The 24,439-nt window shown below is 37.8% G+C and overlaps 1 protein-coding gene across 1 annotated transcript; it reads right to left on the reverse strand.

The window, feature by feature from the left end:
• Positions 1–1,751: 1,751 nt before the first annotated feature.
• On the reverse strand, positions 1,752–24,199 carry LOC125235382 (elongation factor 1-gamma). Its single transcript, XM_048141933.1, has 9 exons — positions 24,102–24,199; positions 23,836–23,985; positions 23,676–23,742; positions 11,714–11,997; positions 8,486–8,656; positions 7,766–7,911; positions 5,452–5,621; positions 4,344–4,555; positions 1,752–1,922 (listed from the first exon to the last, which is right to left on the reverse strand). Exons 1-9 carry the CDS (start codon positions 24,111–24,113, stop codon positions 1,854–1,856), a joined length of 1,281 nt encoding a protein of 426 aa, XP_047997890.1. The 5' UTR covers positions 24,114–24,199; the 3' UTR covers positions 1,752–1,853.
• Between the last annotated feature and the right edge of the window lie 240 nt (positions 24,200–24,439).

Consider the following 24,439-nt stretch of genomic DNA (forward strand, 5'->3'; position numbering starts at 1 on the left):
CTTATCGTATTGCAATAATCTAAACATCCAAATTATAAACAAATCAATTATTTTTGGAGTCGGTACCAGCCTGTGTATGGTTGGGTGGGGCAAACAGAAAATAGCAAGGCGACGAATAGGTCTGGTACCGACTACAAAAATAATTGATTTGTTTATAATTTGGATGTTTAGATTATTGCAATACGATAAGAAATCTGAATTGAAAGGTTTATTATTTTTGGCTTTTTAGTTTCTCCGTGTTTTGTAACGCGCTTATTTTTGAAGGCGGTTTTATTTTTTGTTATTTACGTGCCTATTCTATTGTACTCGTAATAAAACATTGTGTATGTCGCATTGCTTAGAGGTTGTATACCTTTTTCAGTATTTAGGGGTATTAATGCTGGCTGGTTACTTGGACGATTTTTTTTCCGCTACGAGTTTGACGTTGTTTGTCAGTTTAATCTTAATGTTTATCATAAGTCATAACAAATTGAACTCGTACCTAATTACATCCTTATCATTTTGATTATTGGGTTTAAATTTGCTTAATGCGATTACCTGTCCAATTTGAAGTTTACTGTGACAAAGCTTACAGTGACATCTTAGCTGTCTATTGGTAAACCTTATGTCGCTTATGTCGTTGCAGTAACGTACACAAATAAATAGTTTTAGGGTTTATGGTGGCAGTTAGCAATTATTTTATTGAGTGTAGAGCTAAAAGTCAGTAGAGCTGTACAGAAAATTAAAAATTCAATAAAAAAAAAAGTAACCATCAGATTAAAAGATGAATACTCTAGATGAGTTTAAAAAAATAAAAATCAGTTGGGGTGTCTGAGGTTTTGAGTGTTACCGGAAACACGTTGTATACAGGATAATTTGTTATAATTAAGAAAATATAGATACTAGAGAACCTTAATGACCCAATAAAACTTACTAAAATCTCAATTCATGAAATAAATCTTGGTAACAAAAAAAGGAATTAAAAAAACATTTAACTTTTTCCTTAATTTTTGTACAAACTTTTCGAGAACTGTTGTAATAAAGAGTCTATGGTATATACCAGGCCAATGAGGAGGCCAATGCCTAGGCATGTCACTGTCATTCACGTGTGAGAAAAAAAAATCATCTTCTCGCTCTCACGTATGAATAGTTATTTGTTTTACAAGGGGGCAAAGTTGTTGTTTAACCGCACGTGCCAATATTGATACCCGTGCAAGCGAAAGATTCCAATATTCAGATTCAGTTCAGAATGTGGAATCTTGAGCGTTGCGAGGGTATCAAGGCACGAAGGTTAAACAAACTTTGCCACCGAGTGAAACACAAAATTTTTCACCACACCAACACTATGAAAATATAAACTGTAAAACATCAAAATGAATAAAAAACTTCAATTTATTTAATCATCATTTATACGTGAATTCCCACATCCAGCTTTAGAAATCAAGTTACAATTTGTATGAAATTACTTTGCACTCTTGTGGATAAAATGCAATTTTGCATTTTTTTTGCAGAGTTTTCGAATAGCAAAGAAAGCCTTTATCAGTTGGTGTGGCGAAAATTCTTTATCTATGCAATGGATTAATAAGGTGGCGCCATCCGTCATAACCTTTGAGTGTGCCTCCTCATAAGCCTCACGGCCTTGCACATTTAGCCCGACAGTATCCCACTCACGAGACGAAGTATACGTTTTCTATGTGCATTAAAGAGTGATATCTCGCTACTCCTGTGATAGCCCACAAGCCATAAATGGACATTGTATGAAAACTCCAAAATAGTAAATAAACGATTCTTTTATTACAGACTCCTTATCATGAGATGAGCTTCCGCACCACTTAAATAAATGCAAGTTTTTACAATAACGTACAAAAGGGAGTTTACTTGAAGATCTTGCCCTGGTTGAACTTGCGGCCCTGCTTGTCGGTGCCGCTCCATGAGAAGTAATCCTGAAAATAAAACATAATCAGTCAGTTTTTATTCAACGGTTGGGTCCTATGTCGGCCTCTATTCACCTAAACAGACGACAATGTACACAGCGAGGTACGTCATTTTGTAATGTGATTGGAGGCTAATGAGCCGACGGGTCGCCTAATGGTAAGCGATCACTGCCGCCCATGGACACCCGCAATATTAGAAGGATTAGAGGTGCGTTGCTGGCCTTTAAGATGGATGTACGCTCTTTTTGACTCTGGTCGCCTAGTAGTTAAATGCTATCCCTGATGTAATGAAGTTGTCATTTTTTTGTAAGCATCTTATCTTATCCAGTGTTTATTTAACTATTTTTATTTCGTACTATAATTATGTTAATAGGGAATATGTGTGCTACTCTGCGGCGGCGCCACCTTAATGAAATTCAACTAATTATATGTTAAAATAATGTTCGTAAGACGTACAGTATGTACGTGTAATGTTATGACTGTACCTATAACGGGAAATGAAATAATGGGCTTTTATTGTGGCGCCGCTGCAGAGCATGCTCTGCAGCGGCGCCACTCAGTTCTCATAGATAGGAATTACATCATCTACTTTTTTCTTATGGAAATTGATGTACCAATGCTGTTTATTATGTACGTATTGAAAAAATCACTATAACTTAGTAAATTTATGTACTTTCAGTAATTCCGCATTCCGCCTGAACGGTATGAGATAGCATGTAAGGAGGTGTACCTACGGGTAAGCGAGAGGGAGATATATTCCTTCCCGCGCTTCCGCGCTCGGCGCGATTTGCTCTGGGTTTCAATAATTATTATTAAATTTATGCCCCTGTTGTACACTCTGCTTTTCACTTCGATTGCGAGGAATTAATTATATATTTTCTCGGCAATTTACACCACGAAATTATCGTAAAGCGAATTAACATATACATAACCAACTCCCGCCAACTTTTTTTTTTCAACATGTGATCATAGTTTCAGACGCTTGATTTTTTGCCAAGTCAAACATTTTTTTAACCGATAAGTAATCGAATCCTATTTTAGTAAATCAAAATTACTAAATTTAATGACAGAAAATACGGAATTCTAATAAATTGTAGCAAAAATAAAATTGCGCAATATGTTTTAACTGTTTGTCTCTTGAGACCGATTTCCTTAGTCTTAGGCCGGCAACAGACAGTCTTAAAATTCATTCGAGACAAACAGTTAAAAAATATTGCAAAATTCCTCGCAATCGAAGTCAAAAGCAGAGTGTACAACAGGGGCATAAATTTAATAATAATTATTGCGTTACTTTACATAAACTTAAACGTCAGCTTCACGAAATAGTATTTAAGTAATTAGTTCGTAATTAATTTTTCGATGTTAAACATTTTTAATTTGCATGCAGTGTTTACCTCCATTTTATTGTACACTTAGTTCTTAGTTGTATAACTGTATAATTCATGTATGCATCAGTGTAACAGTTACTGGTAAACCAATAAAATAAAATAAAAATAAAATTACACGTACATACTGTACGTCTTACGAACATCATTTTAACATATAATTAGTTGAATTTCATTAAGGTGGCGCCGCCGCAGAGTAGCACACGGGAATATGCATGATTTTTTTATACGATTCTACTAAAAATAACAATAATACATTACTAAAAATAAATATAACACACACATCCAAAATATAAACCAAGATATTAGAAAAAAAAATTAAAACCACTATCATTTACATACATACATACACATCACGCCTGTATCCCATAAAGGGGTAGGCAGAGCACATGAACTACTAAGTTTCAGTGCCACTCTTGGCAAAAAGGGGTTGAAAGAAATCCAAATTGTGACATTGCAGTGACAGGTTGCCAGCCTCTCGCCTACGCCACAATGTAACCCATATCCCACAGTCGACTTCTACGACACCCACGGGAAGAAAGGGGGTGGTGATATTCTTAACCCGTCACCACACGGGGCTATCATTTACGGGCAATTCAAACGCGGCCATTGGCGCGCTCGATTGAGCGTAATCTAACGTTACACGGCAGCACCGTCCACACGAGTGGGAGCGAGAAAAGCATGATCTTTCTCGCTCCCACTTACAGAAGTCAAGTGTAATATGACGTCACGTTACATTTTGAGAATTTGTGCGGAATTTAAAAAAGCTACTTTTTGAAAATTTTATTTCACTATTAAATTACGATAACTTTCAAAAGTATTATGTAAACGTATGTTTTTTAGCAAAAAATTACAAATAAAAATATTTTCTATAATACTAATCAATAAAGATTACAAATATTTCGGCCATTTTGGAGTCACATACATATTTCCTATTGTCAATTACGTATGTCGATTGGCACGTCGCACGTTTTGAGTTTACAAAATGTCAATGCGGCGTTCGTGTGCAAAATGAGAGCCTCCAAGTGAAGGAGGAGCCGTTTACCTGGACAAGTTTCTTGGTCTCGGGCGCGGAGGGGTCGAGCTTCTTCCAGTCGTAGGACTCGTAGTCGATCTGCCAGTCCGGCGACAGCGGGAACGCCAGCTCGCGCCCGCGCCACACCCACACGCCGGAGATGCTGGAGTCGTTGTCCGCGCCGAACAGGCACACCGACGCGAAGGCTTGCTTGCGCATCTTGTCCAGTCGCTGGTACATGCCTGGAATGTGCACGAAACGAATAAAGCCCGCTCTACAGCGAAATAACCCTTCGGGCGACAAGTTCGCAGCCCGCACTCTCATAGCCCTCTCCTGTGATTATTTACTAATAAAAACTTTGATACGATTTCACTCGAACCGACTGAGATCAATACTTGTTTTCGTCACATTTTTTAAACTAATTATTTTGTCTGAAAACACACTAAATAATAATAAGACGGAATCACATCTATCAGCATCGAGCCGCATTTCGTATATGAAAATTGAGAAGTCGCTCGTTAATATCGAGTCGCCTACGCATTGAAGTATACTTCAGGGTTTAAAAGCTTAGATGATGAACATGTCTCGACTTTTTCGTTATATACAACTTGTAAAACCATCAGAATAACAGACTTTGGACTGAGTCTTCTGAACAGAAGACTCTTCCTTTGGAGAAAAAGTTGTTTTCTTATAAAAAAAATTGTTTTAATGACATACGCAGAAAACGGGCAGACAAGTCGCCTGACGCCTGATGGGAAGCAGTCATCGCCGCCCATGGACATGACATAAGCAACATCAGGGGAGCCACTTACGCGTTGCCGACTTTTGAGAACCCTAAATACCTGCTTCTTGAAGAACCCCATGTCATAGCGCATTTGTGTTTCACTCGGCGGCAGTTTGTTAAACCTTCGCAACGCTCAAGATTCCACTTTTTGAACAGCGAGCGTAGCGAGGAGGCGTATTGGAATCTTTCGCTTGCTCGGGCTTCAATATTGGCACGTGCGGTTAAACAACTTTGCCCCCTTGTAAAACAAATAACAAGTTCTTGGTTTGTCACATGTCGAGAGTGAGGAAGAACTTTGTTTCTTTGACAGGAGGTGCGGGAGACGTTTCTAGGTTTAAGTTTAAAAAGACTGACCAGTGATAAGGTTGCAGCTCATGAAGACCTTGGCGAGCTCCTCGGGGTACTTGTACTCCGCATACCAGATGGAGTAGTGCTCGGGGTCGAACTTCTGCCAGAAGTAGGGGATGGACACCGCCTCATCCTCGTTGGAGTAGCAGCGCTTGAAGTCGTCCATGTTGAACGTGCTGAAACAAGTACCGCTGCTTATTAGTCTTATTACTTGCTCATTCTACTTCAGGAGCAGTCTTTTCTATTTTGCTTCTATGAGTATATAAATACAAGTAATGTAATGGTTAAATTTTGTATCAAAAAATAAACTTTTAACAACATGAGCTTTCATTGAGTTCTTCGATTAGGTTAGTGTAATTTTCCTTATTCTGATGGTAAATTTGACTTAAATAGGATAATCCTTATGCAAAATATACTGTACAATTGTTATTGTAATGTTCATGATTTTCGTAAATCTAATGGCACATGGATAGAATTTATCATAATTGAAATGATATGCATTCATATTCATTCAAGAAAATTATGAATATTATTTTCTGACAGAAATATTTACTATCAATGTTAAAAATAGGAAATGCATCTTCATGCTAGTTTGTCTCAGTAAAATATTTTCACAATATGATCTTTGATTAGTGATTCCATATGCTTATTGAAATTGATATCACTATCAGGAAGGCAGTATGCTCGTTTGCCACCATATGGGTAAAAAAAAAAAGATTAATCTGAAGTTCATTAACTAGAGGGGATAATAAATGATAAACATGCAATAGATAAAAACGCAACCATTCACCATATTTATTTAGCAACATAATATACATAAACATAATACATATGATGAAAACATAAAAATAATGAGCAAAGCATACAAAAAAAAACAAATGATTATCCCATAACCAAAATGAGTTTAAATAAATATGATATACCATAATGAGAGATCAATAGCAGATGTGACAAGAGAGAGAGAGATTTCAATTTAAACTACTTAAAGAAAAAAAAAACTAGCTACCCTTTCCCTGACGATACCAACTGCAAATGCTAGCACATGCACATGATTTTTATACCAACTTAGACTGGCATTCAACTTCCTATTCGCTATTATTTTTTAAAATGTATATTTTAGTCCATACTGTCATATTTATAAATCCATTCTCATATTGGGGCAAACCTTATTGATTCATGTAATATTTCGTGCAATTAAAAGTTGTTCATTATGAAATAAAGCTATGAAAACGGATTATATCGCTTATAATGAATTTATAATACATCCCGACGTTTCGAACGCTTTACAGCGTTCGTGGTCAACGGGTGATACCAGAGTAGTGACTATCGTGCTAACCAAAGACAATATTTCGTTCATAAGGGCATTTATTTGTGTGATGAGCACAGATGATGTATATTTTGTTCGCGATACGAGACCAGTGTTTGGGGTGCGAGGAGCACAGATATTTGTTCCTGAGTCATGGATGTTTCCTATGTATATAAGTATGTATTTATCTATTTAAGTATATCGTCGCTTAGCATCCACAGTACAAGCTTTGCTTAGTTTGGGGCTGAGTTGATCTGTGTAAGGTGTCCCCAATATTTATTTATCTATTTAGTATTTATTGTAGTATTGCTAAACTTGATAAAATTAGTCTGCATATATTACGAGTATGTTTTTACAATAAATGCGTCTGGGACATCGCTACAGCGATGCATACCGGTGTCCCGCTTATAATATAAACCTAAGCAACTTGAGAATTAGTGTCAGTCTTATAATTGACTGTGAATGAGATGTGCTGTAATTTTTATCAATCAGTAAGTTTGAATGCCACTCCTCTCCCTTAGGCATGAATTATACACAAACGGCGTATGAGAAAGGCGCCGCGCAGGCATGTTTCCACTAGAAAACGTTTCCATACAAAAATAGCTAACCACTAACCAGTTATGTAGACGAAAAATCGGTCAAACAAGTTTTCACTAGAAAAAGGTCCAGTCATAAATCCGCTTTTTTCTAGTGACGGAAATGGCTTGACAGACTTTACGTAAACGAAAAATGACACTCTGTCAGTTCGATATACTACTTTCTTAACCCCAGACGCAAAAACGATGGGGTGTTATAAGTTTGGCGTGTCTATCTGTCTGTGACCCGACTTAGATTTTTTTTTGTTTGAAAGCTCAATTAGTTGGGAGTGTTTTTAGCCATGTTTCATGAAAATCGGTCCCCTATGTCGGGGGTTTTTCAAAATTTTAATTTTGTAGTTAGATTATTCTATGGCTACGTTTTGAAGTGGCATCACGGCTGCGCCGCGTCGCCGCCGTGTAACTCCCGCGGGCCTACCCTTTGGGCATGGAGTCGAAGGGGTCCTTGGACTCCTTGGGCTTCTCCTCGAAGTCTCCGTCGTCAGCCGGCGCGGGCTCCTGCTCTTTCTTTTCCTTCTTGGGCTGTTCCTTCTTTTCTGCCTTCTTGTCCTTCTTGCCAGAGTCCTGGAATCAGAAAAGTATGTTTAGATCAGGGGATCCCAAACTTTTTTAAAACACGCCTCACTGTTGTCTAAAAGATATTTTTCCGCAGCCCCCACCCTGTGACAAGTGGACCCTTTACACATTACTGAACTAGTTGTCCACTTGTCCCACGGCCTCCTTTATAATGTTGCTCCACGCCCCACAGTTTGAAAACCCCCGAATCTCCTGATATAAATGAAGTGAATTTTTACACGGCCTTTTTTTCTTTAGCAAGAATTAGTACTACGGACCGGACGAAAGCCTCGCTACGCGGCGGGCGGCAAAACAAGAACATTCGTCTTTTAAGTCTACGTCCAAGTCTCGTTTAACGGTCTCGACGTCATTGTAAATATTCTGCAAGGTATCTAGTCTATCCGTAAATATTTAATACCTATCTCTTTATTGAAATTCACCATATGCACCATAGTCGACTATTGCACCGTGTTATAAAGGACATATTCAGCGAGTCTCCAATGAACCAGTCTTTTAAAAAATGGAGATTTTAATACTCCCGAGTCGGAATGAAAATACTAATTAGCCATATAAATAAGACTACCTTCTTGTTCTGTTGAGACAGCTCCTGGTACTTCTTGGCGTCGTACACCGGTGGAGCGGCGCACAGCGCGACGGCTCCCACCACGGCGGCGACGTGCGGCTGGTGCGCCAGCGTGTGGAACCAGCGCTGCACGTTCACGAGCGGCGCGCGCGTGGCGGGGTCCAGGACGTGCTGCAACCGACATGGTGCTCATTAGCCTTTTGTTTTCACTGTCAAAGTTTACTTGCGCGCGGCTACAGGGTACCCGACAGACGCTACAATAGGCTACTTGACCCTTTTTTAAAGTCTGTCTTATATGATTAATTACCATATTTTATTATGACTTAAAAACAGCAAAAAATATTTTTAAAATATACTTTTACGTAATCAGGCGAAAACAACACAGTCATGTTAATCCATAGAAATAGATTGTCTGTGAATCAGGTCATTCTATTCGAGAACAACATTTTCTGACTTTTTAGTTTTTAAGTATGAGGCATAAAGTTCAATATGTCAGTGATTGTTTTGAAATGCAATAAGGTTCGAATTCGATGACGTCACTACATCGTTGATAGCGTTTTCGGTGGCCAAAATAAATAAAAAATTACACACATTTTTAATCGAAAACACGTAGTCAACCACAGAACTTAATTTAGATAGAAGAAACAAATTCATATATTTGTGGCCAAAATAAATCAGGCTCTTGAAAAATTATCACACATTTTTTATGTTTTGGTTTTTTAATCGAAAACACGTAGATACGTTTCAATCTGTGTAGTCAACATACACTTTTAATACCCAAAATCTATAAATATTGTTTTTTTATGTCAAATACTACCAAAGAAAATCATTTTCCCCTCACTAGCTCGGAAACACGTGTTTGTCCAGCGGGTAAAAACGCATTTTATCCACTAGTGGATAAAGTAATTTGACCTTGAATATAGTATTTTTTTCTGTTTTAAAATTGATAAAAGTGAGTGAATCTAGTGATGACGATGTTTTACCACCTGTGGAACTACTGGAAGCAGTGTACTTTCCTCGCTATAGTGAGGGGAAAAGTTTTGTGTTCAAATGTATTTTACTTCTCGTGTGTTAAAAAACTCGCAAGTTCAGGATTCTATTCTCGAACCACTCGCTTCGCTCGTGGTTCAACTATAGAATCCTTTCACTTGCTAGTTTTTAACCCCCGACGCAAAAACGACGGGGTGTTATAAGTTTGACGTGTCTGTCTGTCTGTCTGTCTGTGTGTGTGTCTGTCTGTGGCATCGTAGCTCCCGAACGGATGAACCGATTTCGATTTAGTTTTTTTTATTTGAAAGCTGTGTTAGTCGGGAGTGTTCTTAGCCATGTTTCATGAAAATCGCTAGGTCGCGGACGGGGGTTTTTCAAAATTTTAATTTTGTTCAATTCCACACTCGGCGTTAAAATACAACTTTGCACTCTTGTATAACAAATAACTATTATCGTGCCAAATTCGATATGAGTCTAGTAGCCTATTCTTTGGTTAAATAAAAATAAAAACGCCGTTTATTTCGGGCTTTTACAGACAGTTGTTAACATTAACCTAGTATATTTAAAGTAAGGTTGCACCGGAACTTTGTGAGGAAGTATAGGCATCTTCTTTTAACTTCCATTTGTCCCTGTCTCGGGCCTTCCGTCCCATCATGTTAGTGGCCTTTTTCTTTGTCTTCAGTAAGATCAAATTGACAGAAATATTGAAAATGTGAATATAATAGGTAATAACTATTCAAAAATCATGGTCAATTAAAACTGTATCCATTCTGGTTTTCCGAAAACACAGCATAGGTTACCAACAAATAGTGAAATGCGAACCTCATAATGCAATTTTTTTTAAGCTTCCTACATGATCTTTTCTTGTTTATCATATTTTAGCTGTGAGCTATCTTAACATAATATTTCATAAGATATAGATTAGAACACTTGACATTGATAAGAAATCAGTAAATAATGATATGGGTATGTCATATGCAAAAAAGGTTAGGTATGCAAACTGTAATTAAATAAATAATTTTTCATCACATTTGCTGTTTAAAGGTCTCATTGCGTCTACGTGTACTGAAGAATAATTTACTATTTTATTCCCAAGAGAGTAATGGATTTAGTTTTAAAAATTAATACAATCCATACAATACTTCAGGCAAAGGATGTTTCAATCAGCCAAGGATTTTGCACAACTAAAATTTGACTATTAAGCTATAAAAAAATATTATATGGTATGAAAAATGCATTTTATTTATGTTTTACAATTATTTCAGTGTGTTTTAAATTTATTTTGTAAATTTCATGTAGATAAATCGTTATAACTTGCAATCTGGCTGTAAATATTGACGGCCATCTCGATTTGCGCTTGACCGCGTTGCCATAGCAACGGGCAGTATGTACAACACCGCCATTTATTGAAGGTTTTGCCTTATGTTTTTTTTTCTCTGTGTTTTCCTCTCAAATGTGATGAAAAATATTGTGTGTAACTCAGGAGGTAAGGATTTTGTAAACTCGTGTCTGAAACTCTCTCCAGCCTGCGGCTGTCGCGAGTTATTAACACTCGTCGACAAAATCCCCCTTACCTCCCTTGTTGTACAATATACTATTGTACCCTCGCCATTATGTAATAATGTAGATCCAAACTGCAAATTTGAACATATGAATGAATGAATGACACGATAAACGTGGTATACATCAGGTGGTACATTATTATTATTGAGTAGCAATACATGTTTAGCCACAAATGGCATGTAAAATTATATTTTATACCTACAGTAAATTTAGTGTTTTCTGTAGGTATAAAATATAATTTTACATGCCAATTGTGGCTAAACATTAAAATTAAACATAAAATATTAGGCCATTTTTATACATAAAAAATGTCTATTGACAAAAGGCATGCAAATATGCTATTAGTCAGTCATTTAAATTTACATTTAATTACCATCATTAAATTAGTTGAAAATAAATAATACATTAAAATAAAAGTTATAATCACAATATACTATGTCAAGAGCACTAATTAACTATTTTATGGAATGAAATGTCTTTTCTAATAGCCACCGGAATAGTGTTATTTTAAATTCATTTAATGTCAGTTTTTATCAGTCATATTTAATGCTGTGGACTTAAAAGATATGTAGGAGCTGGGAGTCCAGTCTAGAAGGGTGTAGGTCTTTCTGCTCATGGAAAGGAAGCAGAGACAAGAACTACCTGGCCTGGCCTTACTTAATATAATGTACCCACCTGGAAAGAGTGGATGAGTGTGGTGAAGACAACAATGTCGGCCAGCGACACGCGCTCTCCCACCAGGAAGGTGCGGGTCAGCAGGTGCTTGTCCAGCACGGCGAGGGCTGCCAGCAGGTCCGTCTTGGCTCGCTCCACGTTCACTTTGTTGAACTGCATGATGCCGAGGTAGGGGAACACCCAGGCGGCGGCGGCGGGGAGCAGCTCGGAGTCGGCCCAGCACGCCCACTGCAGCACGCGCGCTTGCGTCGCGGCGTCGCCACCGCGGAGTGCCGCGTTCGACACTGCCAATTTACAAATATCTCTCATTTTAATATTAAACCCTCTGTCTGAGTTACGCCCAATATGCATACTGATATTACTGATAAGGTTTAAGATAATTTGCTTCATACAAGAGATGCCCTGTTCAAACTGATAATCTACCTCAACTCAATGAAGAGTGAAGATCAAGGCACTGGACAAGTGTGGAAAACCTTTCATCTAACTTGTAATTTATACTTATAGCATTTTAGCTACTGTTTTTGTTTTGGACTTTTTTTGGCTTCCAAATTTGGTACTATTTTCTTTATTCATTTATTTTCTTTATTTACAATTAACAATTTTTATAAATTATTATACTGCTGTTTGATTTTAATCTAGTAAATTTATAATATTAGTATTATTTATTTTATATTATTTTCAAATTTAATGTGTTACACAGCTTAACCGTAAAAACCAAACAGTATGGATACACTTTTCATGTATTATAGTTTTGTTGTTAAATACAATCTGCCTCTTTCAAGTGGAAGTTACTACAATACAATACAAATACTATTTATTGCACACTTCAATACAGGAAACAACATAGTAAGTATAAACAACTTAAGAGGTAAAATAAGAGGCGGTCTTATCGCTAAAGAGCGATCTCACATTTTTCTCAATTCAATTTTACATTCATTGTCCCTTAAGCTTACAACACAGAGAACCTCCTATAGAGTGGCAGTCTTGTATATTTGGTTCGCGATACGAGTCACCAGTGTTTGGGGTGCGAGGAGCGGGCGGGGAATGTGTTAAGCGCGCTGTGATTGGCCGTTTCAAGGACGGCGGGCAGTCGCGCCAGATGAAAAGGGACAGAAGTATGACTGTCCCTCTACTGACGCGTAAGTGGCCAATGTAAGTTGACCTATGCCGGCTCTGAATAAATTATAAATATGACTTATTTGTGGAATGTAATGCCGTCTGTTTTTAAATTTGAGCTTCTTGTTACCTTTCCACACCATTTCACACTACAGGTGGACATCTTTAAGGCATCAAAATACCCTTTTCCAATTTTTTTGTGCGAAAAACACGCGCTGCTTTCGGGTCTGTTACTTGGTCGATACTGATCGGGCACGGCGAGCGCCCGCGCTTATATCAGTGCAAATACTAGGAAGGCTGGCCACCGCGAGTCGTCTTGTAATAGATGTCTATAGGGGTTGGTCTGTGGCTTACAATCACTCTAACCAGTAGTAATTCATATCAAGGTGCACAATTAATTAAGTTTTATAATAAACGATTTCTGTGGTGGTATTGGGCTAGCTTTCCTTGAAAATGTTACAAATGTTACTTACTTAATTAGTAAATTTTATCGAAATAGGTTTTGAGATATGTTGAAGTTTCCACAATTCATTTAATTTACAGCTAATCCTTAATCTTCCAGTGTCCTTAGATTGTACATAATTTATTTATTAATCACGCAGGCAGTTATAACAATGATAGTTGCCTTTATCCAACAATTATTTCTTAAGATGTGTTCTTTAAATTTGTTAAGTAGTTATCTAGTCGGTTCTTAAACTGGTTAACATTCAGTGCTGAGATCACATCCTCTGGTAATTTGTTCCATGTTTTGACCACTCTGTTGCTGAGAAAATGATTTTACAATTTTCTTTTCTAAATTTAGTTAGTCAAAGATATTTGCATTATAAAATTATCACAAAATTGTTAAGTCAAGGTTGAGTAAACATTAGTTACCATATGTTGTATATTTACAGCAGAAGTAAACACAAGCATTATATGGGTGTTAGCTAACTTGCATGTATGGTACGTATTTCACAAGAGGGATGTCATATAATATTAATTAAATGATCAATTAATCAGTAAAAAATAGGAATTGAAAGGTTATATTTTACACAAAAAGCAACTTAAGCAACTCAAATTAGTATTTGAAGAGTGCACATAAAAAAATATTGATAGCTGGCAGGTGTATTGAGGCAACCTGGAAAGGTGCTCCTTCTCTGATCAAAAATCAGGTCTGCAAGTCTGGCATTAAATAGATATTTGAGCCGTTTTTTGTTGATAACTCAAAAACGGTGGCTCACAGCCAAAACTAATGTAAGACAGAATTAATCTACATAATATTTTCTACAAAAAAGGTTATATAAGATTTTTCGCTAGGATCAATATTTTAGTTGGAAAGTATTTTTAAATAGATTTCATGGGCCGTTTTTTGTTAATAACTCGAAATCGGTGGCTCATAGCCAAAAATAATGTTATACAGAATTAATCTACATAATATTTCCTACAAGAAAGGTTCTATAACATTTTTCGCTAGAATCAATATTTTAGTTGGAAAGTATTTTTGAATAGATTTCATGGGCCGTTTTTTGTTAATAACTCGAAATTGGTGGCTCACAGCCAAAACTAATGTTTCACAGAATTAATCTTCATAATATTTCCTACAAGAAAGATTCTATAATATTTTTCGCTAGGATCAATATTTTATTTGGAAAGTATTTTTCCAACTTCCCGGACCGCCGGCGAGTCGATCAGGGACGCTCCGGGCCTTAGGCCCTACGCGGAGCTCGGCCTTCGGCCGTCGCTCGGCTCCGAAGCTCCACCGTCGGGCCTTCGGCCCGCCGGTTACGCTTGTTTAAGACACTTTTGTAAGGAAATTGTATGGGAGCACTTTATGCCCGCAGTGAAATTACTTGGATTTGGCCCGGGTGAGGGAGCCTAAAGGTGAGCTCCGTTCCTGCGGCCCTCCGCGGGGTCGGCCTTCGGCCTCCCACCCTGAAGCTCGCCCTTCGGGTTCGCGAAAATACTTGAAAAATTTATTTTGCCATAACGGCGGCCATCTTGGATTTTCGAAAAATTTTTTTTGACATTTGTATTCTAGGGGCCCATACAGCCGCATGCAAAATTTCAGCGCGCTCGGACCAACTTGAAAAAAAAAGTCGGCCATTTTGAATTTTTTTGATGCAACTTTTTTCTACTCGGGCTCCTGTATGACATTTGAACGAGCACCCCCCGGCTATCTCTTACGGTATAAAAGTTGCCATACAAAAAGTGGAATTTTTTTTCACATTTGCAGCATTTTTCAAAAAATTTTTATATCATTCTAATCTAGACCCTAGAGAGATTCTATGACCAAAATTTGAGCACTCTAGGATAAACTTGAAAAATCTACAAAAAAAAAGTCGCCCATTTTGAAAAAAAAATGGCGGCCTCAAAAACTGCCCAGGGTCTTCTATGACATTTGGTCGAGCACCCCCCCAATATCTCCCCCCGTTTAGCCAGGCCGTCCAACATTTTTTGACCCAAGAGTCGCAGACCAGATTCCATATTTTTTCCACACGTCTCCCCGCTCCCTCTATACAAAGACACTTCGACCGTCGAAATCGGTTTAGCCGTTCTCCAGATATAGGGAGAGGTTAGAAATCAGTGGGGTTGCAGCTATATATAAGACCGTATGCCTGTTTGCCACCCACGGGATCAAGATTTGTTAAGTCGCAGTATACAGCATTTCTCGGAACTATCTAGCTACTTACGAAAGCAAGGAGCGCCGGACGATCGAACGCAAGTCCGTTGTCTACGAGCGCTCTAGTGGGGACGTTTATCGACAAAAAGAGGCCAAACCTTTTTTTTCTTGACCAAAGCATGAAACTTGGCACAGTTGTTCCTTATATCAAAATAAGCCGATTAAGATCGGGAGCCTTCGGGAGCCTCCCCCCTGGGGCTCGGGAGGGGGGTTCAAAGTACCGCTACACCCGGCTTGCTTTGAAAAATTCTAACATAGCCCGTTTAGTTCATAGGTCATGTTTGGTATCGTTTTCGAGTAAATCAATAACGTAGAATTCATTTTTGGTACTAAAATTATAATTTAATGGTAAATAAAATAAAAAAAATTAAAAGTTTGAAATTTTCATCTATGATTTACAAATTCAAGTCATCATAAATGTCAAACTGTTTGCTTTTTCTACAAATAAAAAATATGATATGAAAGCCTATTTAATATAGATTATGAATAATATAACTTTTACCCACCTTTACTAACGTTAAGTTTCATAAAAAAAACTTTAAGCCGCGCGGCGTCGGGACGCCGCGAGCGTAATTTTAAAATGCCTTTATTTTAAAAAACTCTATTAGAACCCGGTTAGCTATTAGGTCATGTTTAGTATCGTTTTCGAGTAAATTAATAACGTAGAACTTAGTTTTGGTACTAAAATGACCATTTAATGTTAAATGAAAAAAAAAAAAAAATCTGTGAGTTGCAAATTCAAGTCACCATAAATGTCAAACGGTTTGCTTTTTCTATAAATATAAAAATATGATATTAAAGCCTATTCACAAAGGATAGTACGCGTTCACCTACGCGAGCTTAGACTGTGTGCGGGGAACGCGCCTCTTTCATATATTAAGTGATATGATATATGATGTATATATATATCATATATACATATGATCGCCAGTGTCAGAGGTGTGTTAATGCATAAATAGAAAAAGATTCATTATTATTGACTCCGGTGTCGACAACGGCAACACTCGGGAAACATAGCTGGGTACATATGGAACTGCATAAAGAAGGCTCTACCCTCTTTATGCAGTTGTATCGGTTTTTGCAACCTGATTTACATTTACATCTTGTAACTTCTAAGCATATACTGGCCACTTCAGTGTTGTCTGACCAGTGTGGTACCCATTCGTCTCCTTCTTCCTTCCATCCCCAAGAAGACGGACTTGGCAAATTTTGGTGTGGCACCAACGTCTGACTCCAAACAAGAACGCCCTGAGTCCCATTTCTCAAAACTGAAAGTTACAAGTTACAAGCGGAAGTCTCTTTCCAACTTGTCATATTAGACATTGACAACAAGTTGAAAATTGTAACTTGTAGCTTCGAGAAATGGGCCCCTGGTACACTGTGCGCAGTATATGCTGATGCAAGGCAGCCTCTGAAGGAGGTATGTTCTCCAATTGTCGATCTTTTCTGGTACCTAAAGAGGTAGGTACTTCGACCACTCACTTCACCGTTGCGCAACGACTTGGTCTGAAACAATATGTGCATTATCATTTTAGAGTCTACAACTATCAAATTACAACTTTTTGGTGGATCACGTAACCTTCAGTATTACCCACTTACGTTACGTATCATACAAAATTATTACAAACTTTAGTAGAATCTGATTTGCCTCTGATATTGCTCCATCTTGTAATAGTTTGACACCTTGAGTGGCCTGGCTAAGCTTCAAAGCCAAAAGAAAACGTTTCTAGATTAGACATAGTATGGGTTAGGTACGATAAACGCAGCTTGAAACGATCAACAAGGGAGAAACATGGCCACCCAAGGCTTCAAACTATTACGAGATGGAGCAATATCATAGATAGGCTAATCAGATTCTACTAAAGTTTGTAATTATTTTGTATGATAGGTAAGTGTGTAATAGTGAAGGTGATCCACCAAAATGTTGTAATTTGATAGTTGCAGAATCTGTTTAAATAAAATGACAATGCACATATTGTTTCAGATCAAGGGTCCTTACGCAACAGTGAATGAGTGCCGGAAGAACCTCTTTACTAGAAAAGATCGACACTTGGAGAACATACCTCCTTCCGAAGCTGCCTTACTTCATCATATACTGCCATTTGTCTAAGACTGGGGCTAAAGACATGCCAACCACACCCTTGCTGCCGACGCATTAGGACACCACGGACTCCACTGCCAGTCTATTGCTGGCCGAATTTTGTGACACGCTGCACTTAACGATTTAATCCGCAATGCTCTCGGCACAGCGAACATACCGACAACCCTCGAAACTGTCGGCCTGTCAGCAGCAGACGGAAAGCGGCCTGATGGTTGCTCGCTTTTGCCTTGGTTTCTGGGACGACCCTTGGCGTCGGGCGTGACCTGTGTGGATACCTTGGCTCCGTCCAACGTCTAACGCTCGGCCCAGAAACCAGGGACTGCTGCTGCAAAACGCCCAGTTTAAACGCGCAAATATGCATTTTTAAAAAACAACTACCTACATATTTGCGGCAATTGCATTTGAAACATTTGGACCATGGTCATCAGACACCAAGCAGTTCGTGAAGGAAGCTTCCACCAAACTTGTCTGGGTGTTTGATGACATACGCATAGGCTTTTACATCATATTTTTATTTAAAGAAAAAGCAAACAGTTGACATTTTTGTTGACTTGAATTTGCAAATTATAGATGAATATTTTTTTAATTTATTTACAATTAAATTATAATTGTAGTACCAAAAAAACTACGAGTATAATCAAACATGACCTAATAGCTAAACCGGGTCTAATAGAGTTTTTAAAATAGAGGTATTTTAAAATTACGCTCGCGGCGTCCCGACGCCGCGCGTCTTAAAGTATTTTTTTTGTGGAAAAAAAAGTGTTTTTCAATAAACTCCCCAGCTACTCGGCGCAGACTGAGCGGAGTGAGCGGGCCCGTATCAACACAGTGTATTTTATTCGAATTTCAGGTGCTTTAAAAAAATGACTGTCGACAGAAAGGTATGTCCTATATGTATAATTTTTTTCTTATATGTCAACAAGAAGTTCTAGTTTAGGATAATATTATTTAAGAGTTACAATAAATGCAGGAATCGCAGGAAAAATACATAATGTAAACCTCTTTTTATCGAAAAAATGGGGAAGATACTGAAGGTTATTTATCCACCATTTCAAATAAATCTTAAAATGTCAAACTATGATTACCTCGTACAGCACGGGGAGCATGGTCGCGCGATAGATTTTATCGTCTATCGCGCGACCATGCTTCCCATGCTGGATATAACAAATAGGATTGTGATCATTTATTACCCCAAATAACATATTTTTTCTACTCCCGTGTTGTTATTCGTCATTTACCGTGTCGTGCATAGATCGTTAAAACCCTACATAAAAGATGCCCGCCCCCGGCCGGCGCCCCGCGCACCCACGCATACGATATAGCTCTTAAAGCATTGTTTTAAGGGATATAGCGGGCCGCGGGGCGCCGGCCGGGGGCGGGCGGCGGCGCGGGGGAGTGCGAGCGACAGGGTGAGTGCAGAAACATTGCAGAAGACAAGTCAAAATACTTATAGGAAACAGTGCGAATTTCACGAAAGTTATTCTAGAAAACTATTCAAAAGTAAGTGCATGGTCGTAGAAAAAGTATTGTATGCAACGGTGTTTAACTGAGTCAAAAAATACTCGTGGCGTCTTAATAACAATTTTCGGCTTCGCCTCAAATTGTTACCCACGCCACTCGTCTTTTTTGACCTCCTTTAAACGCCTGTTGCATAAAATACTATAACAGCACAATCACGATTCTAAACGAGTGATCCCACTACGAAATTTGAAAACGTGTACCGAAAAAACTGATTTCTTTTAATTATAAAAAGACATATTTTAAAATATTATATTATGATTAACTAGCTTAAGATATGTTCTTTTAGGAACATTATCAGTTTTTAGGGTTCCGTAGTCAACTAGGAACCCTTATAGTTTCGCCATGTCTGTCTGTCCGTCCGTCCGTCCGTCCGTCCGTCCGTCCGTCCGCCCGTCCGTCCGCGGATAATCTCAGTAACCGTAAGCACTAGAAAGCAGAAATTTGGTACCAATATGTATATCAATCACGCTAACAAAGTGCAAAAATAAAAAATGGAAAAAAATGTTTTATTAGGGTACCCCCCCTACATATAAAGTGGGGGCTGATATTTTTTTCATTCCAACCCCAACGTGTGATATATCGTTGGATAGGTATTTAAAAATGAATAAGGGTTTACTAAGATCGTTTTTTGATAATATTAATATTTTCGGAAATAATCGCTCCTAAAGGAAAAAAAAGTGCGTCCCCCCCTCTAACTTTTCAACCATATGTTTAAAAAATATGAAAAAAATCACAAAAGTAGAACTTTATAAAGAATTTCTAGGAAAATTGTTTTGAACTTGATAGGTTCAGTAGTTTTTGAGAAAAATACGAAAAACTACGGAACCCTACACTGAGCGTGGCCCGACACGCTCTTGGCCGGTTTTTTTTAATAATCACTTAAGTATAGTTTCTTTATAGTTTTGAATGAAAAATGTTACATTTTGCAAAAACCGCTCTTCTTTAGGAATAAGGCCTCTTAACCTTGGTTGATTCCGTTTCGCGCTACTTAGATAGAGGGATGCAGGTGGACGTGCTGTACTTTGATTTCAAAAAAGCCTTTGATCGCGTAGATAACGACGTACTCTTAAGCAAATTATGCAGCATTGGTTTCTCGCCTAAACTGCTTTGCCTTTTTTCTAGTTATCTACGTGATTGACGGCAATATGTGCAGCACGGATGCTTTGTGTCGAGTGCCTACCCCACCCGTTCCGGGGTCAGTCAGGGCTCTATTCTGGGTCCTCTGCTCTTTGGTGTTATGGTCAATGATCTGGCCTTGGTGCCTAAGCATGCGCAATGCCTACTCTATGCTGACGACCTGAAACTAATTTACAGGGTCCAGGAAGATTCTGACTTACAATCTTTACAAAGTGATATTGATCGGGTTTATGAATTGAGTCTTGTAAACAAACTTTTGAAACTTCAGTTCAATGTTGACAACTGTGCGGTTATTACTTTTTGTAAAGCGCGTAGTCCCCTGTGTAGGCAGTATCTCCTGGGGTGGAAACCCATCGCCCGTGTCACATCGATACGGGACTTGAGGGTTGTTTTAGATTCCCAACTTAACTTTCATGAGCACATGACAATGCTTGCTGCAGACTGTTACCGCAGGCTTGGGTTTGTTGTCCGCAACGCCAAAGAATTTGACAATCCCAGGGACATAAAGCTTCTTTATACTGCCCTCGTGAGAAGTAAGCTTGAGACAGCCTCAGCCGTTTGGAATCCCCATGAAGCGCTCTACATCCTGCTGCTCGAAAAGGTCCAAAAAATATTTTTGCGTTTCTTTTATAAAAAAATGTACGGGTATTACCGATTCTTGTACCCAACAAAATTCCTTTTGGGGACGTTGGGTTTCTTCTCGTTAGAAGTTAGGCGTAATGTCGTGCTGATGTCTGTTGCATGTGGTATTTTGAAGGGGAGTCAGATTGCCCGGTTTTAGTATCCCAGCTGGTCCGTCTATTTGTTCCCTCTGTGACGAAATATGCTTTTCGTGAATGTAGGCACCCCCTACTGGCGGTGCCAGCCGCTCGAACCGTGTTTTGCCGCAAGTGACCGCTAGTTCGTGCACTGCAAATAGTGAATGAGTTTTTAGACGTGGCACCTAATGTTGATATTCTTGCAAGCAGATGGGCGTTTATACGTGACGAATGCATGAGGTTTTGTGTGGGATTGGATGCTAGGCCTTCATCTGTTATTTATTAGTTATGTTATGGTATGTAATGTTTTGATTTTGCTGTTTATTTAATATTTAATTTTGTGCTACTTGTTGTAATGTTTATTTAAAATTCACGGTGCTTTAGTTTTGTATACTGTCATACTGTGTAATTTTCTTTGTGTAAATAAATAAATCTATTTAAATATTATTGATCCTAGCGAAAAAACGTACAAAACTTTTATTGTAGCAAATTTTATGTTTGTTATTCCCGTTGAAGATTGATTTAGCTGTGGACCACCGTTTTCGAGTTATTTGCAAAAAACGGCTCGTGTAATCTATTTAAAATACTGTCCTACTAAAATATTGATCCTAACGAAAAATCTTACATAACGTTTCTTGTAGCAAATATTATATAGATTATTTCTGTTTAATATTATTTCTGGTAATGGAGCACCGTTTTTGATGTTATTAACAAAAAGCGGCCCATGTAATCTATTTCAAAATACTTTCCAACTAAAATATTGATACTAGCGAAAAAACGTATAGAACCTTTCTTATAGGAAATTTTATGTAGATTTTATTCTTGTGAACATTTTAATTAGCTGTGGGCCACCGTTTACGAGGTATTTACAAAAAACGGCCCATGAAATCTATTTAAAAATATTTTCCAACTAAAATATTCATCCTATCGAAAAATCTTATAGAACCTTTCTTGTAGGAAATATTATGACGATTAATTCTGTATACCATTATTTTTTGCTGTGCGCCACCGTTTTTGAGTTATCAACAAAAAGCGGCCCATTTCAAAATACTTTCCAACTAAAATATTGATTCTAGCGAAAAAACGTATAGAACCTTTCTTGTAGGAAATCTTATGTAGATTTTTTCTCGTGAACATTTTATTTAGCTGTAGGCCACCGTTTACGAGGTATTTACAAAAAACGGCCCATGAAATCTATTTAAAAATACTTCCCAACTAAAATATTGATCCTAGCGAAAAATATTATAGAACCTTTCTTGTAGGAAATATTATGAAGATTAATTCTGTGTAACATTAGTTTTGGCTGTGAGCCACCGATTTCGAGTTATTAACAAAAAACGGCCCATGAAATCTATTTAAAAATAATTTCCAACTAAAATATTGATTCTAGCGAAAAATGTTATAGAACCCTTCTTGTAGGAAATATTATGTAGATTAATTTTGTGTAACATTAGTTTTGGCTGTGAGCCACCGATTTCGAGTTATTAACAAAAAACGGCCCATGTAATCTATTTAAAAATACTTTCCAACTAAAATATTGATTCTAGCGAAAAATGTTATAGAACCTTTCTTGTGGGAAATATTATGTAGATTAATTCTGTATAACATTATTTTTGGCTGTGAGCCACCGATTTCGAGTTATTAACAAAAAACTGCCCATGAAATGTATTTAAAAATACTTTCCAACTAAAATATTGATTCTAGCGAAAAAACGTATAGAACCTTTCTTGTAGGAAATATTATGTAGATTAATTCTGTCTAACATTATTTTTGGCTGTGAGCCACCGTTTTTGAGTTATCAACAAAAAACGGCCCAAATATCTATTTAAAAATACTTTCTAACTAAAAAATTGATCCTAGCGAAAAAGTTATATAACCTTTCTTATAGGAAATTTTATGTAGATATTTTCTGTTTAACATAATTTTTTGCTGTGGGCCACCGTTTACGAGGTATTGACGAAAAACGGAGCATGTAATCGATTAAAAAAAACTTTCTTACTAAATTATCCATTTATATATTGATCCTATCGAAAAAACGTACATAACCTTTCTTGTAGGAAATTTTATGTAGATATTTTCTGTTTAACATATTTTTTTGCTGTGGGCCACCGTTTACGAGTTATTTACGAAAAACTAAAAAATTGACTTTCAAGATCGAATGGCAGGGTACGGACCCCACCTCATGTCATGGCATTATTTTTCCATGGCTATTTAGACCCTCATCTTTCACTGGTAAAAATGACAGACTGCCTCAAGAACCTTTTTTGGAATTTTTTTTTTACCACTTTGTACCGTTCTGGCACGGTGAAGGACCCGGCCAAATGATCTGGCATAAATACTATGCGACTTCTGAGGAACTCTATTTTCACTTTTTAATAATTCCAGGTTGCCTCAAACACCTTTTTTGGGCCTCAAAAAATTAAATCTTTAAAAATTCATAGCTCGATAAAGCCCCGCTCCCCAGCTGCCAGACTTGCAGACCTGATGTTGGCTATGATCAGAGAAGCATCTGAGCACCTTTCCAGGTTGCCTCAAGGACCTACTCCAAAATCCTGCCAGCTCTTGGACCATGAGGTTATTGCACTATTACTAACTTGACCGACAACTTTCATCAGTTCGTTTATAGGTTATCGGCGAACTAAGTTGCGAATATAAGGTTGTAGGACTCACCATAATATGCGATGGCGTTGCTCTCGGTCAGCAGCACCTTTCCATCAGCGCTCTCGAAGGCAGGCACCTAAAATAAACCACAAACGTACACGTCATCGCACCAGCCGTTCACGCGAAGGTATAATCCCAAACAACAAAATACAACTTGCACTACACTCACTTTGCCCGCCGGGAACTTCTTGAGGAACTCATCTGACTTGTTGGTCTCACCGAACACGAAGTTCGGGGCCACTTTCACATCGGCCCCGGAGTACTGTGCGGCGATCAATGCCTTGTAAGCGCGGAAGTTTTCCGGATAAGTATAGAGTACCTACGGAAATAAGCACACACATAGTCAGCGGATATTTCAATGGCACTCATTTTATTCATTAAGAGCAGGAATATAATCAGATTCACACGATAATTCACAGTAAAACTTAAACCTACCCCGGCCGCCATGGTGGATTTTTTCGAAGAGACTTTTGACAGCACTGATCAGCTGTCAACGTCAAATTCTGAAGCGTTTTTTCATGTACGCAAACACATACAAGTTTCTAAAGTTCGGATTTGGTTCGGATCTAATCAAGCGTCACGAAAAATAAACAAAAGAAATAAAATCAAAATAAAATCATCTTTCTTTCCAACTTATACAAACTTGTGAAATTGTAATTCTTTCAAACCAAATCGGTCTTTATCTATTATATTGATTGATTATTATAAAAAGACGTTTTGAACGCATCCTAACATTTGACGTTTTATTTTGAAGTTTGGCAACATAATTTCGC

The sequence above is a fragment of the Leguminivora glycinivorella genome, chromosome 17, assembly GCF_023078275.1.
Source record: "Leguminivora glycinivorella isolate SPB_JAAS2020 chromosome 17, LegGlyc_1.1, whole genome shotgun sequence".
In the NCBI taxonomy this organism is placed as follows: Eukaryota; Metazoa; Arthropoda; class Insecta; order Lepidoptera; family Tortricidae; genus Leguminivora; species Leguminivora glycinivorella.